This window comes from Gallinula chloropus (genome assembly GCF_964237585.1).
Source record: "Gallinula chloropus genome assembly, chromosome: 5".
In the NCBI taxonomy this organism is placed as follows: domain Eukaryota; kingdom Metazoa; phylum Chordata; class Aves; order Gruiformes; family Rallidae; genus Gallinula; species Gallinula chloropus.
The window spans coordinates 69118150-69131502 of record NC_140090.1 but is presented as its reverse complement, the minus strand read 5'-3'; the positions used below and the strand labels follow the sequence as shown (position 1 = coordinate 69131502).

General features: G+C 44.8%; 2 protein-coding genes across 2 annotated transcripts in view; one reads left to right on the top strand and one right to left on the bottom strand.

The window, feature by feature from the left end:
* LOC311192267 (glutathione S-transferase omega-1-like) lies at nt 1-7719 on the bottom strand. Its single transcript, XM_084264707.1, has 6 exons — nt 7609-7719; nt 7367-7475; nt 5506-5728; nt 4259-4360; nt 2116-2222; nt 1-529 (listed from the first exon to the last, which is right to left on the bottom strand). Exons 1-6 carry the CDS (start codon nt 7640-7642, stop codon nt 376-378), a joined length of 729 nt encoding a protein of 242 aa, XP_084120833.1. The 5' UTR covers nt 7643-7719; the 3' UTR covers nt 1-375.
* Nucleotides 7720-10316: 2597 nt separating this feature from the next.
* Nucleotides 10317-13353, top strand: part of CFAP43 (cilia and flagella associated protein 43) — a gene marked incomplete at both ends in the record, with an annotated part of 46930 nt that continues 43893 nt past the window's right edge. The window contains one exon of the mRNA XM_084264640.1: nt 10317-10429. Within this exon, the coding sequence (XP_084120766.1) occupies nt 10317-10429 (113 nt within the window). The remainder of the gene's footprint in view (nt 10430-13353) is intronic.

The following is a 13353-nucleotide window of genomic DNA, read 5'->3' as shown; positions in this document are numbered from 1 at the left end:
AATTCTTATTTATTTTCAAGACACCAGTATTACAATTTTTAAATCAAGTAACAGGGTCAGTTCAGGGACTGTCCTCCCAGTAATGCCTGCAAAGAGGTCAGAGATAATAGAACATCACCTCTGATGAAAGCCAACATTTTCCTCCACACAATAAACATGGCCAGCAATGACTTTCCATCTCCTGCCTGAAGCCAGCCTATCTTCCTCCTGACAGGAAGGAGGGGAGTTCACGGAGTTCTCAGCCTTTTCAGCACAAGTTTATTCCCCATTATGAAATGCAACCATAGAAGAACCCACACCAAATTACGCTAGAACCCCACAGCTCACACTGAAAAGAAGCACTGACACTTCAGCAAGCATGTGCCTACTGGCACCTCAGAGCCCATAATCACATGCTTCAGGGCTGTTCTTCAAATAGAGCTGGAGGTAATCTTTGAACATCTGTGGGTCAGTCATTGTAGCCTTGACAGCAGGGTCCTCCTTCATGGCCTCCATCCAGCGTTGGAGCTTTGGGGCATGACTCAGACAGCTACAGAAAAAGGAAAGAGACTGAGTAATGCAAGTGGGAAACAGAGAGGGCATCAAGGAAGCAAAACAGCTTGAGCAGCTCTATTTATCTGCCTGTTTTGCTTTCTCCCTCCCAGTATAATGTTCAGCCCAGAGCAGGTGACGGAAGTGCATACAAGATCACAGAAGAGAGACCAGCATTTGGAAAGTGAAAGAGTTCTTACAGAGCTTGTGCACTCTGCAGAGCTGAGCAAAACGACAAATACTCATTTACTGTGCAAGATATCAGCATGTTTTTGCTTACATTATTACTGCTGCAAGAGACACAGCTCTTATTTATCCTCTGCTCTGAATAGAGGGCAGAGGCTTGTGTATCACTGCCTCCCTCTGGAATGCTTTAACAGCGATTTTTGAAGCAAATGCTGCGTGCAGTGGTTGAGTCCACAACTCATGAACCACTCCTCTCTTGCATAACGAGACAAGCCAAGCAGTTTATATTACCCTGCAAGCCTGCAGCACAAAACAGACACAGTCCATTGAGAAAACCAAGGATTCAGCTAACAGACTCAATCCCCAAACCCACTCAGACACATTTGAGAAAAACCACATTGTGTAGCAAACTGAAAGCTAAACAGTGTAAATTGTTACCTGCATTCTTTTCTAGTAGACTGACCTGAGTACTTTGCATTACAATTTCCAAATCTCAGGTTTAGTTTATGCAGTAACTTCTCCAGGTAACTCCTAACCCTTACCCAGAAAGCATCTTTTCTTAGCCTACAGTAATGACTCAGATCCTCAGTCATTCCAAAACCTTAATGACTCTACACCTATGCTCCTATATTGCTTATGGTACTGCCACTTCTCATCAAGGGCCACACAGGAGACAAAGTAGGTCAGCAGCCCATCAGTAAAGCTCTCATTTTACAGTGTGTAAAGATTCCCTGAATTTTTCTTGTTCCTCAAGAATAGTTCAGGCACCAGTGTGAAACCATGTGTTCTATACTCATCTTCTACTTATATCACTCACTTCCTCATGTAAGTTGACTCTTCAGTCCTGTTTTAAGCCATCTGTAAACTAGTTTTACTTCATTACCATTTCCCCAATATCAACATAACCAGAACTGTTTAAGGATGTAACAGACCAAGACAAAATGCCATTACAACAGGAACAAGATCTGTGTTACAGCAAGGTAGGATACAGTTTACCCACCTCCAAACAAGAATCAATTTCCTTTGTCAACATAGACTACATTTCAAGGCTGAGGTTTTGGACCAAAAATTTTGAACCTAGGCTTCAATACCACCATCCCCTTCAAATAAAGTCTATTTTCATCTATTATGCTAGGGGTAGAGAAAAACTCCTGGATTTTGATTGATTCTTCCAGATCTGTCATAATTACTTGGTTGACAATCAGACCTAGCAAAAGCAAGCTTGTTTACAGAAGGTACCCTGAACAATCCATCTCTTGAGAAAATGCTTCCCCAAACTGCACCACCACAAGCTTCCATCAGCAGTCCCCAGGAGTTGCCCATTGCTGCAGAGTGTATGCAAAGAATGTTTATGCTGAGCCACTTCTACATACAGTAGAGGCTATGCAAGGTACTCACTCCTTCAGCTGAAGTGGTTCCAGACGTTCAAACCATGGCCAGATCATGTAGTCAAGCATGGAGATTGAGTCCCCACCATAAAACACAGTGCTGCGTTTGGACAGAATCTGAGAGGGGTGAGAGATGACAATCACCTTCAGATGGGAAGTTACAACACATCAGTACAGTAACAAAAAGCCACAGTGGAACACGGGCACACTGAAGGGATAAGACCACAAATAAAAGAGATATAGCACATTTATCGTGTGTATGCAATATCTGGGGAGTCAAAGCCCATGAGCAAAGCAGCTGTAGTATCAAGTTTAACTATTTCATACACTGTCAGTCCAGCTCTTCTCCAGTGATTCAAAGACTGTCACAAAATATGAATCACTAGCAAGCTGCAGCTTGTGCACAAACAGAAAAGAACTGAGCTCTCAATCTGTCAGTTCAGTTTTTACCTGTGAAAAAGCATTAATGGCACAGACAAAAAAATACAGAAGCACTTCTTGCACAGTAAGGCCACACCCTGGTAAACAAGAACATTTTCCAGCAGGGACTCTTTTCTGACAGCACTTGAGACCAAGTGGTATCAAGAAAACATTTCTAACATTGCACCTGGAATCAAGTCCAGTTCTAGATGTAAAGTGAACAGGAAGTGGAACATCCACATATAGAAGGAGCTCAGCACAGAAAGCAGGGCCACAGAGAATGCAGCATGCTCTCTTACATTTTTATTTCTAACACATTTCAAATGCCATGGCCATCCAAGTTCAGCCTCTAGAGCTTGGTCTCTTCTTTCATAAAACTAGTCCCTCTGCTATCAGGTACTTTGGCATTTTAAAGGTGAAATGAGAGAGATTTTACAAATATTTGCCTTTTTGGACCCACAGCACTACATTCCTATGGCATTTACTCCCTGTCCCCTAATCACCATGATCTAGTAGAAATTTTATAGCAGCCCTTCAGGAAGCATCAAGCTGTTTGAGTGACCGGGTGTCTGGCAGAGACAGCCGGTCAGCTGCAGAGTCCCAGAGACAGGAGCACAGCTCCCTCTTTCGGGCAGCAGCAACCTAAGCACAGAAATGTTTCCAAACACTTCCCTTCTAGAATCTCTCTTGCAATAGGCTGACTGAAATTTGCATAGTGCAGTCGTTTCCTCCCATCCTCAGCTGACCTTCAGCTGATGCTGCAAATTCCTCCAGATTATAGTAAAACAGACACTGAAGGAGCAGCAAACATTTCAGAGCAATAAAAAAAAAAGCAGGAAGGTTAATTCTTCCTTAATGGATCTGTACTTCAGAGAAGTACAACACACATGGCTACTCCCAAGAACTCATTTCATCAGCCTGATCAGACAGACAAGACTACCCTGAAAACAGAATTGTTTTGGTAACTCAGGAGGCCGGGGAAGCAGAATGCACAAAACTTGTAGGAAAATTCAGAGAACACTAGAAAGCTATTGGTAGCTTTGCAGCAGCAGAGAAACACCCTGGGGGAGCACTTCTTGATCAGGGCAGACAAGCAGAAGAAATGGGTTCATAATAAAGGCAAGTCCAACAAGCTGCTCAGGCTAGCCAAGAGCCACCACCAACACAGACTGTGAAATTGCTAATACAGCATTAGAACAACCTGGTATTTCCTGAAGCTCTGCTGAAGTTGCATTACACCACCATGGGCAGAACATGGCCCAGGGTTTGATTTCTGCAAGGGACAGATTACATTCTGCTTTCCCCCACAAAGGTAAGCTCTTGAATGAAAAAAATATTTCATCACCAGGGTATCTCTACTGATTTCAGCAGAGATCAGCATAGGTGTTTTTCAGTAGCACAGACTCTTCAGCCCCCGTTCTTAGAAGACACTGGAAGGCCTTACATTTAAAGCAGAACAAAGATGTTCATGTCAACAGCAGTCAGGTAGAACTCAAAAATCTTTGTAAGACCACACAGCCTCCATCATACAAAAGAAGTTTAGTTCAGCTTCTTGAAACTTACTCTAATGGTGCTGTTGTGCATCCTAGGCCAGGGAGAGTAAATTAAGACCATACACTACTGTAACTACAGGCTGAACAAGAAGGAATCTAGCTCCATAGGCCAAAGCTCAAAAGAAAAAAAAAAAGGGGGGGGAGACTGGAAACCTGCTCATTATCCTGAAATACTCTTACCTCTTCAAATTTGCCAAGCTTTTCAGTAATCTCTGCTTTCAGTGCTGTGACATCCTGTCCATCTCTGATTGCCACAGAATATTTGAAAACTATGGGTGTTATCTATACAAAGGAAGAAATAAAGTTACAATAATATGACAATAATACAAGCAAGTCAGCTTAAAACTTTAAGTTAAATGTTAAGATAGTAAATGCAAGTTATACCTTAAAGATTTAACTTCAGAGTTTATAATGTCCATTAGTAGAATTACTTTATACTTTAGTAAAAGCAAGTAAAGGCTTAAAGGAATAATTAATTCCGATACCAATGAATTATACAGGAGCAAAAAGAGCAGCATGATGCAGTGGTACTCTTTCCTAGCTATACATTTCTGAAATCCAAATGTACTTTAAATTATAAACATTTAATGTGCTTAAAGAGATACACAGCCCAGGATACACAGGTTTCTACAAACCCCTGCATTTTCTACCTCAGTAATTGCTAGAGAAATTAGCATACAGAACCAGAAAGTTCCCCATTCAGCCAAAAAGGCCTGTTCTGTTGTAAATTTATATCCTCCCCTCTATCTCCCTTCATCCACATCCCCGCATTTTCCACTGCTTCTTCATATCTAAACTGACTTCTTTCATTTCCTAGACTCTTCAAAGCATGTGCTTGTATTACTATGTTCAGGGTACAGAAAGGTTACTTCCAGTTAGCCTACTTCCAATCCCTACCAAGAGCCAAACCCAGTCTCCTTACATATATCATGTCTACAGCCACCTGCCATCTCTGGCCCACAGTTGCAGTCTCTCTTAGTCAGCCACTCTTCACATTCCACATTCATACAATACTTTTCCGAGAAAGATCACATTAAAATACTGCAATTTTCACTGCCAAGGTCTCAAACATTCAGCTAGTTTGGTCTATTGGCCTTTCCTCTATTACAGGATACTCAAAATTCCCACTCTGCCACTAGCGTGGCTGTCTTTCTGCATCTGTACCTTCACATGGCTTCCTCCAAGGGAACACTAGAGGCAACCTGGCTGGTGTACCCAAAGGCGAGCTCTCTAACTCCATATATTCTATGATTCCAATCCAGAAGCACAGAGCCCCCAAGTAATGCTTTATAATGGAGCATTTATTTAAATGCTTTTCCCAGACACAAGACCTACTGGAAGGGACAAAAGTAGCATTGGCAACAGAGCTTCAGGTTTTGGTGCTATGGTAAAGTAAGAAACACAAGCCCACCCTGATCACACAGTACCTTTGAGAAGTGTTCCAGAAGCATCTTCTGAACAGCTCGCTCATACGGGTCCGAAGGCATCAGCTTCTTCCCTGGAAATGCTTCATCCAGATATTCACAAGTGATAGGGGACTCATAGATGAGCTGGCCCTTGCTGGTCTCCAGAACAGGAACTAACCCAAAGGGGTTCTTCTCAAAGAACCAGTCAGGTTTATTCTTCAGATTGATGTTGATTACTTCATGGCTAAATGAGACACAAACAGGTTCAATTCAGCTACAGCCCACTCTATACCATGGTGAAATGCAGTCATTACACCCCAACAGTTAAAGTACTTGAGAGGCTGAATCCTCTCTTTCCCCTGGACTCCATTGTATTCCCTGTAGCCCTTTGCTGGACTAACCATTTGACATATAAAAATACTGCTGAGCACACTTCCCTTTGCTGGAGAACACCAACACTGACTTACAACGAGTTGTTTGTTAAATAAAAAGTCACATGAACAGTCTGCAATCGCACCAGGGAGGAAACTAAAAACAAAGGTCAAACCCAGAACACAGCACGTTTATCACATGCAGGTCCAGTGACATTCTAAGAAAGCAGAACTCAATTGCAAATAAGCCACACTCCAATTAAGAAATGCAGTTGAACTTCGATCTGATCTTACACCAAAGAGCAAATCAGAAGAGCATCCTACCTACTTATCTTCCTCACCTATGGCCTCACACAGAACGGGTGTGTAGGATAAACGCAAAACAGATTAAGACACACGGGCAATATGCTTATGTTATATTAACAATGCATTTTATATGCTGTACTATATGTAACCCCAGAAAATGCCTAGTAAGCCCGTAAGTCTGCTAAACAGGTGAACCCTCAAAACAACCAAAAGGTTACCAGGAGGTAACTACCATGTTTAGGTAGCAATAAACACTCCCCAAAAGTCACTATAACAGCCTCCCAGCTCCAAAAAAAAAATAAACCCAAAACAGTCCAAAGACGTGAAAGAAAATTAAACTGACCTGGGCATTTTAGGACATCTACTCTTTGAAAAAAAAAGACTTAAAAAAACAAACTAGCCCAACTCTTATCTTGCTACCAGAAGAACTATTGGCAGTGTGCCCTGGTCTGAGAGTCAGTAAGAATCAGCAGGTGGAATACCTTGTTACTTTGAAGCTGTAAATTGAGGGAAACCCCCATTTAATTAGTTGCCATTTAAAAACACTGAAAGGACAAGGCTATCTTGAAAAAGAAATAAACACAAGTACTAAGTTCCTTTAACTTACTAAAACAGAGGACTAAGAAGAGACAGGAATACAGTACTTTTCCCTCTTTTTAAAAGGCCCCTCGCTATTGCGTTTTGCTTTGGGGGAGATATAACTGAAACACAAGATACATGGATCCTGCAGAATTTTCTGTGCAGCTTACACCAAACCCAAACCACAGACGTTAAGGCTCTACTCACATTTACCCAGAACACACTGAAAGCTTATTACTGCAAGCATTCAGGATGACAGGCAAGGAGAGAAAGTTAAAGTCAACTCGGGAGCTTTCCCTACAGGTTTACTTCGGGCCGCCACATAACTGATTTTCTACACAGCCTGCTTATTTCTGGGTTCAGCATGACACCCCCCTCTAGAAAAGTCCTAACAAGTTCAAGCTTTAGAGCAAAGTTACCCACAGAACCCCCTTTCCATTCCGGGATGCTTAATTAAGAGCCACTTAGGAGGCGCAGGCAAGAAGTGCAGCTTGAACCGCCCCTTACTCGAGCGAGCCGCCACAGCAGCGCGGGGTGTAGCAGCGGAAGGTCACGACGGGCAGCGGAACCGGGCGCCGGCGGGGAGCCGCGCACCGCGCCGCACCGGCCCGCCGGGAAGGCCTCACCTGATGCCCTTGGCGCGGAGAACGAGGCGCGTCCGCTGTGCGAAGGGGCAGAACCGCATGCTGTAGAGCCGGATCACCCCCTCGGGGACAGGCCCCGGGGCCGCGCTGCCTGAGGAGAGAAGAGAGAACCGTCCCGACCGTTACAGCCGTTACTCGCCCCGCGCGAGCCGCCTGCTCCACGGGCCGCGCAGCCCCAGCTCAGGCGACACAGCAGCCCGCCCGCTCCCCCGGCCGGCACTCACCCTTGCCCAGGCTGCGAGAGTGATCACCCGACATCTCCGCGCTGTGCCGTGCCGGTCCGCACCGCCTTGTGTTGTTTTGTGCTGTGCCGGGCCGCAACGCACCGCCCCTCGACACAGGCCCCGCCCGCCGGGGCGGCCGTGAGGTGGGCGGGAGCTACTGGTTCTCCGCCGAGGGCTCGGGGAGCCGGATCGGTGTTGGGACACGTGGGGCGGGCTGTCGGCGCCCTGCCTCACGTAGTTGGCATTCACGGAGAGAGGGAAGTTGGTGTTTGGGCGGGCGGAATGTCGCGCTCCCTGGTGGTCCCTCCTTGAGTTGATCCAAGCCCCTGACCGGGCATGCTGGGCCACTCACTCACTGGCACTATTAAGCTGCTCTTAATGCTGTATTCGTTATAACCGCAGCATACAGACACCCCCCAGCTGGCACTCCCACTTAAAGTGAAACCTGTGGCAAAACTCCACCCTACAGGCCCGTTTTTTTTCCAAGGGGTGCCCCATCAGCTGGTGAGGCACCAGGCCTCCCTCTTCTTCCCTCACTGCCTCCTCTCTGGACAAGGCTTTCTGAGCCAGGCCTTCTACTAGAGCAGCACTGCATCACCTGTTGCCTTTCAAAATGAGATCCAACCCCACCTTGAGGGTAACAGAGACGGCTTCTCTCTCCTGCAGTTATTCAGCTTCATGAGAAGAACCCAAGAGGAGACAACAGATAGCCTAACAGATAAAGGGGGCACAGCCAACATTTAGATTTAATTTAGTTACTACCTTGCAATCACAGCATTCATGCTTGCTTCTGCAAACATGGCCTGTGGGAGCATCAGTACATACATAGGTAAGAGAGAACTGCATTCTGGACTCAAGTCGTCTCCATCCCTTTTGCTTCCTCTTAGCTTGAGTGCACTGGGGCCTTCCTTGTATCAGTGTCTTCTTGGAGTATAATAATGGAAGTGGAGGAGCTTTCCTTTTAACGCATTTCATATGTGTCCAAGTTGATCTGTGTCCCAGAAGTAACATGCTCCCTTCCTGTGGCTTCCAGCCAGCCTTCACATCAAAACTAGGAAACGGCACCAGTGCTGAAGGGAAGGACAGTCCTGGAGTTTCTGGCAATGGCCATGTCTGCGGCAAACCCTCATGGCTGAGAGATCAGATGGACCTTCCCCAGTCTCCCCAGTGGACTTGCACAATGGGGAAGTTTCGCCTGTTTGGCGAAAAAACAGTGACTTTTGGTTTGGTTTTGTCACTGGAGTTGGGCCATCACATCACAAAGACTAGCATTTTCTGTGGTGATTTCTCCTGCAGACAGACACACAGAGGGTCACTAGTAAAGTGACCATAAGTCTAACACCATTATCCATTTGAATAGGACAATATGATTTTGTTAAGTCATTGCTGTTTGATTGTGCAATAAGCAGCTCAGCAATGAAAGGGAGTGGTAATTTGTTGCACAAGCCTGCCATGCCCTAGGCAAACAGCAGATGTATACAAGATACCCTTTGCCAATAAAATAATTTCTCCTACCTAGCTGTGCTACAGGACATATTTCTCATTCCTCCAAATGCCTACCCTCAGGAAAGGTTTTGGGTCATGAAAAATGAGAAAAATTAATTTAGTAATTAAGGACACAGGCAGTCTGCTAATTCACAGCAGAGAGCCAGGCATATAGGAGCCCAAAGCAACATCACAAGAACTGCATGCTACAGTAGCCCATCAAAGACACCACAGAAAAATAAACTTGTTTCCCCAACCCATCTTTGTTTTGTGTGGCAAACAGAGCACCTGTGGAGACAAGTGGCAAGGTACAGACTTGTGCTGCAGCCCCAGCACAGGAGTGCCACTCTCCATTGCTGCTCCATGGTGCTGTGCGTACATGGCAGTACCAGAAAACCAGACTGCCATTGTACAGATAAGCAGTAACAAAATAACATAAGTGAGAAGCTACAAATAATTTATCCCCTAGTAAAGGGAAAAGGAGATATTGCTAATTCTGCTTTTAAAAGTTGGAGGTTCTTGTCATTGTTTACTATGATAAAAGCCCTAAGTATATAGATATCATAGCTGTACTTCACTTCGGGGGTCAACTTCTCAGCTCTCTCTGAAGCTCCAGTAGTGCTGCCTTACACATTCTGACAAAAACTACCCTCAGTACAGTACCTTAATGAGAGATGCAATGGAAGAACAGGCACAGCTATTTCACTACATGAAAGGCCAAACGCTGCTGGAACAGGAGCAGCAAGCATGCAGGAAGGGATGGCTAAGGGAAGCAACTCACGTTTGCTTCTCTGAGGCTGACCTCACTTCCATGCCTGATAAAGTTACCTGCTTTATAGGTGTGACAGTTACAATGACCCAGGTAAAGGCCGCAGCTATCAGTGATTCACAGGGGGAATTACCCCGTTAGCCAGAGGCGGGTGCATGTATGAGGCCAGCTGGGCGCTCTGAGGGGAGGGCTGGGCTGGGCTGGGCTGGGCTCGGCACCGTGCGCTCACCGCTCCCCTCCCCCCCCCCCCCCCCCCCCCAGCGAAGAACCCCCACATGCTCTTTTTTCCTATGGCCGCTGGCCCTTTAAATACCCGCCCGTGCTCATTGGTTGGTTGGCGCAGGGGCACAGGCCAATCAGCTGTCTGCTTTAAGCCCGGCGGGAGGTGTAGTGCCAAGAGCCCTTCTTGTTCCTAAGAGACTGATGTAAACGGGCTGGAGGTAGCGCGGGGCCGATGGAGGAGGCTGGGGGGGTCCGGGGCGCGGGCCCCGCCAGCGAGAAGCTTCGCGCTGGGGCGCCGAGGGGTGGTTACTGCCCTTCGGTTGAGGAGGCTGCGCTGGAAGTGAGGTGGGGGCCGTGCGGAACAGCCCTCGCCCTTTGGGCCTCTACACAGTCCTGAGGCCCTCGGCTCTGGTGAGGTGCCCAGGGCCCAGCTCCTCTCATCCTGGGTCAGCTCTCCGCTGCTGCCTGTGAAAAGGGCAGGTTTAGCAGGGAAGGAAGGGTCTGTGTCACAGCAGTGGGTAGTTGTAAGAGAAGAGGGAAAGAAGCACTTGCACTGCAGCCTGTAGCGGGGACTGAACCTGTGGTAGGTTTGGATGAAACTTAGATTCTCTGCCCTTGCTCTGAAGCAGGGAGTAAGTAACCCTTGCTAGCTTGATGAGTTGGCAAGAGGGGTTTTTTTCCTATGTAGTGGTTCTGGCAGCACCCAATCCTGATGAACCTTTTGGGCATGCTTGTATTCTCAAGCTAGCTTTGTGAGCCCGTGTTGTTCTGTTCATGGGCCCATCTCTCTTCTCGTTTACCCAGACTACTTCAGCCTCTAGATTTTCCCTGGCTGTTCTGTACCTTCTAAACTCCACTGTCATCATCTCCTGCCATGGCTCTTAATTTTCCTGGTGTTCTATGTCCTCAGTCTTGCCTTTCTCTCTCAGCATCTTAACCTGCATGTCACAGTCTTTCAGACTTCCCTTTCTCACAAGCGTTACCCATGCTATACATAGAAAAACACTTCTTGGCAATCCATCTTGTTTTTTGGTTCTGAACAAATAGGAGCTGTAAATGAACACATTCCTGCCCCACCTTGGTTGAGACTCACAGCAATCTAGGATGTTTAGGGTTTTTTTTTTTTCAGTCATGAGACAGATGTGGTCCCTGTCCATTGTAAGTATTCCAGCTGTTTCATCAATGTTTGGAAAATAGATCCATAATTATAAGTGGAGCACTCTTTAGTGGAAAGAAAATTATTTGTTCCAGCAATAGTAGAAACAGGCTTCAGCCATAACCATTCTGATCCTTGTACAGTATAGAAGATGCTATCTGAAGCATGTTGTTGCTATTCAGAGGAGGTCCCTTATGCAAACAGGTGTAACTTGGAAGAGCTGTGGCCCAGGTCTTCTGCGTAGTGAAAATGCCATGTTGTAATTAAAATATTATGCAAAATATAAAGAATTTAACCCCTTTTGAATATGAAGCAAAGCAAATTTTCCATTAAATACAAAAGTTTAAAGTTTGCCTTCCTTATAAATTAATGCAAGCAGTAGTACTGTACCTATCAGTTTTAGAAGAAAGTGACAAAAATATTTTGTGGTAGGAAATTGGAATGCTGTGTTTTGTGTCTTCAGAAAACAGAACGTTGACAAAGGTCGTGGTTTTGTACAATCTGTTTTGTATGAACTAGCATTTTTCAGTGGCATAATGCTCTAGGGAAATTTCCAAGCAACACAAATTACTTTTCTCCATCTACATTTCACCAGCTGGCAAAGTTTATGATTGAAATACTTCTAACATGATGTTTATACAGAACTTGAGACAGACACAGCATGGAAAATGTGGGTGAGCCATGGCTAATTACCTGACTTGGTGTATACTGCACCAGTCATAGCTGACATTAGATAACAGCCTGAATCCTTATCCCCTTAAACCTTCACTGGCTGTATAAGGATGATAAGTTGCACTGTATTCCCATTAATTTATCCCTGCATACATATTTTCTAGACTTCATTTTACCTCTGTGAACAGAAGTTCAAAATACTTAATTTCCACTAATTCAGATCTAGTGTTGGAGAAAATTATAGAGCTAGTCCTGTGAGCATGTTCATAAAAGTCTGTGCCATGGCACATCATGCTTCTAGTTCCTGCCTAAAAGATTTGGAAAGACATTTCTCACCCGAAATGCCTCATTTTTATTGCCATGGTACTCAGTTCATCTCTGTGAGCATGTGGTCAGTGTGTTCCCAATTGGTTATGGCTACACTTACTCCTCTGGTGTGTAGCGAAAGAGGGCAAGAGCAGAAACTACTTAGAAAAAGTAATGAGATGTTATTGCTGGTTTTACATACTTAAGACTAGTCATTTTAAAATGTTACTAACCATGAGAGTGCTGAGTCTGTAGTACAGTCTTCTAGTAAGAGCACAGAGGATCAGCAGCTAAGCTGATCTTGACTGACTTACGGTCATGAAAGGACAATGAAAATGCAGCTTGCAATTGCAGAGGACAAAGATCTCTTCCAGTCCAATGCTCTTATTTGGAAGAAGAGTAGAGATGGGAAAAATCTGAATAGGAATTAGAAGAGAAGGTTCTAACACCAGTATTGTATACAGAGGATATGCATTACACTGCTGAAACTTCTGTCATGGTACTAGCAGGCTAAGCTGTGGCTCAGCCAGACATCTTCACTCAGTGGTAAATGCAAAGCCCTTTGATAAGAGGACTCTGATGTTTATCTACACACTTTCTAAAAGGTAAAAACATCTGCAGACAAATCTGAATTTGTTGATACACTGTAAATTCAGGAGCTGACTCTTCTTTTTAATTTATTTCAGTCCTTATGCAAAACATCCTGTTTACATTCCAAAGTTTTAACATGCTGAAGTCCTGGTATCTGTAAAGTGTAGCAGTCTTCCTAGCTAGATTCATATAAATGCAAGCCATGCCTTTGTATTTTTTATTTTACGGGGATGAAATGAACTATAAAAAGGTTAAGCAAACACTGTTGGCTCCCTGGTACAGGTTGTATCTGTGTAATTCTTTCAGAATACAGGTATGCTCTTATTGTGATATGAGTACAAAAAGAGGGCCTGTGAACTGGCTAACTTTATTTTTAGTGAAAACAGAAAGAAATATAAACATCTGTCCATGTTCTTACAACAGTCCTTTGTGCTCTATCAGGGTAAGATAGACCCTATGTTTTTTGAAACTCTGAACTGGTGATTCAAAACACTAGGTCTGGAAGTTAGTGTGATTTTGCAACATTGGTATGAGGATGTCTAAC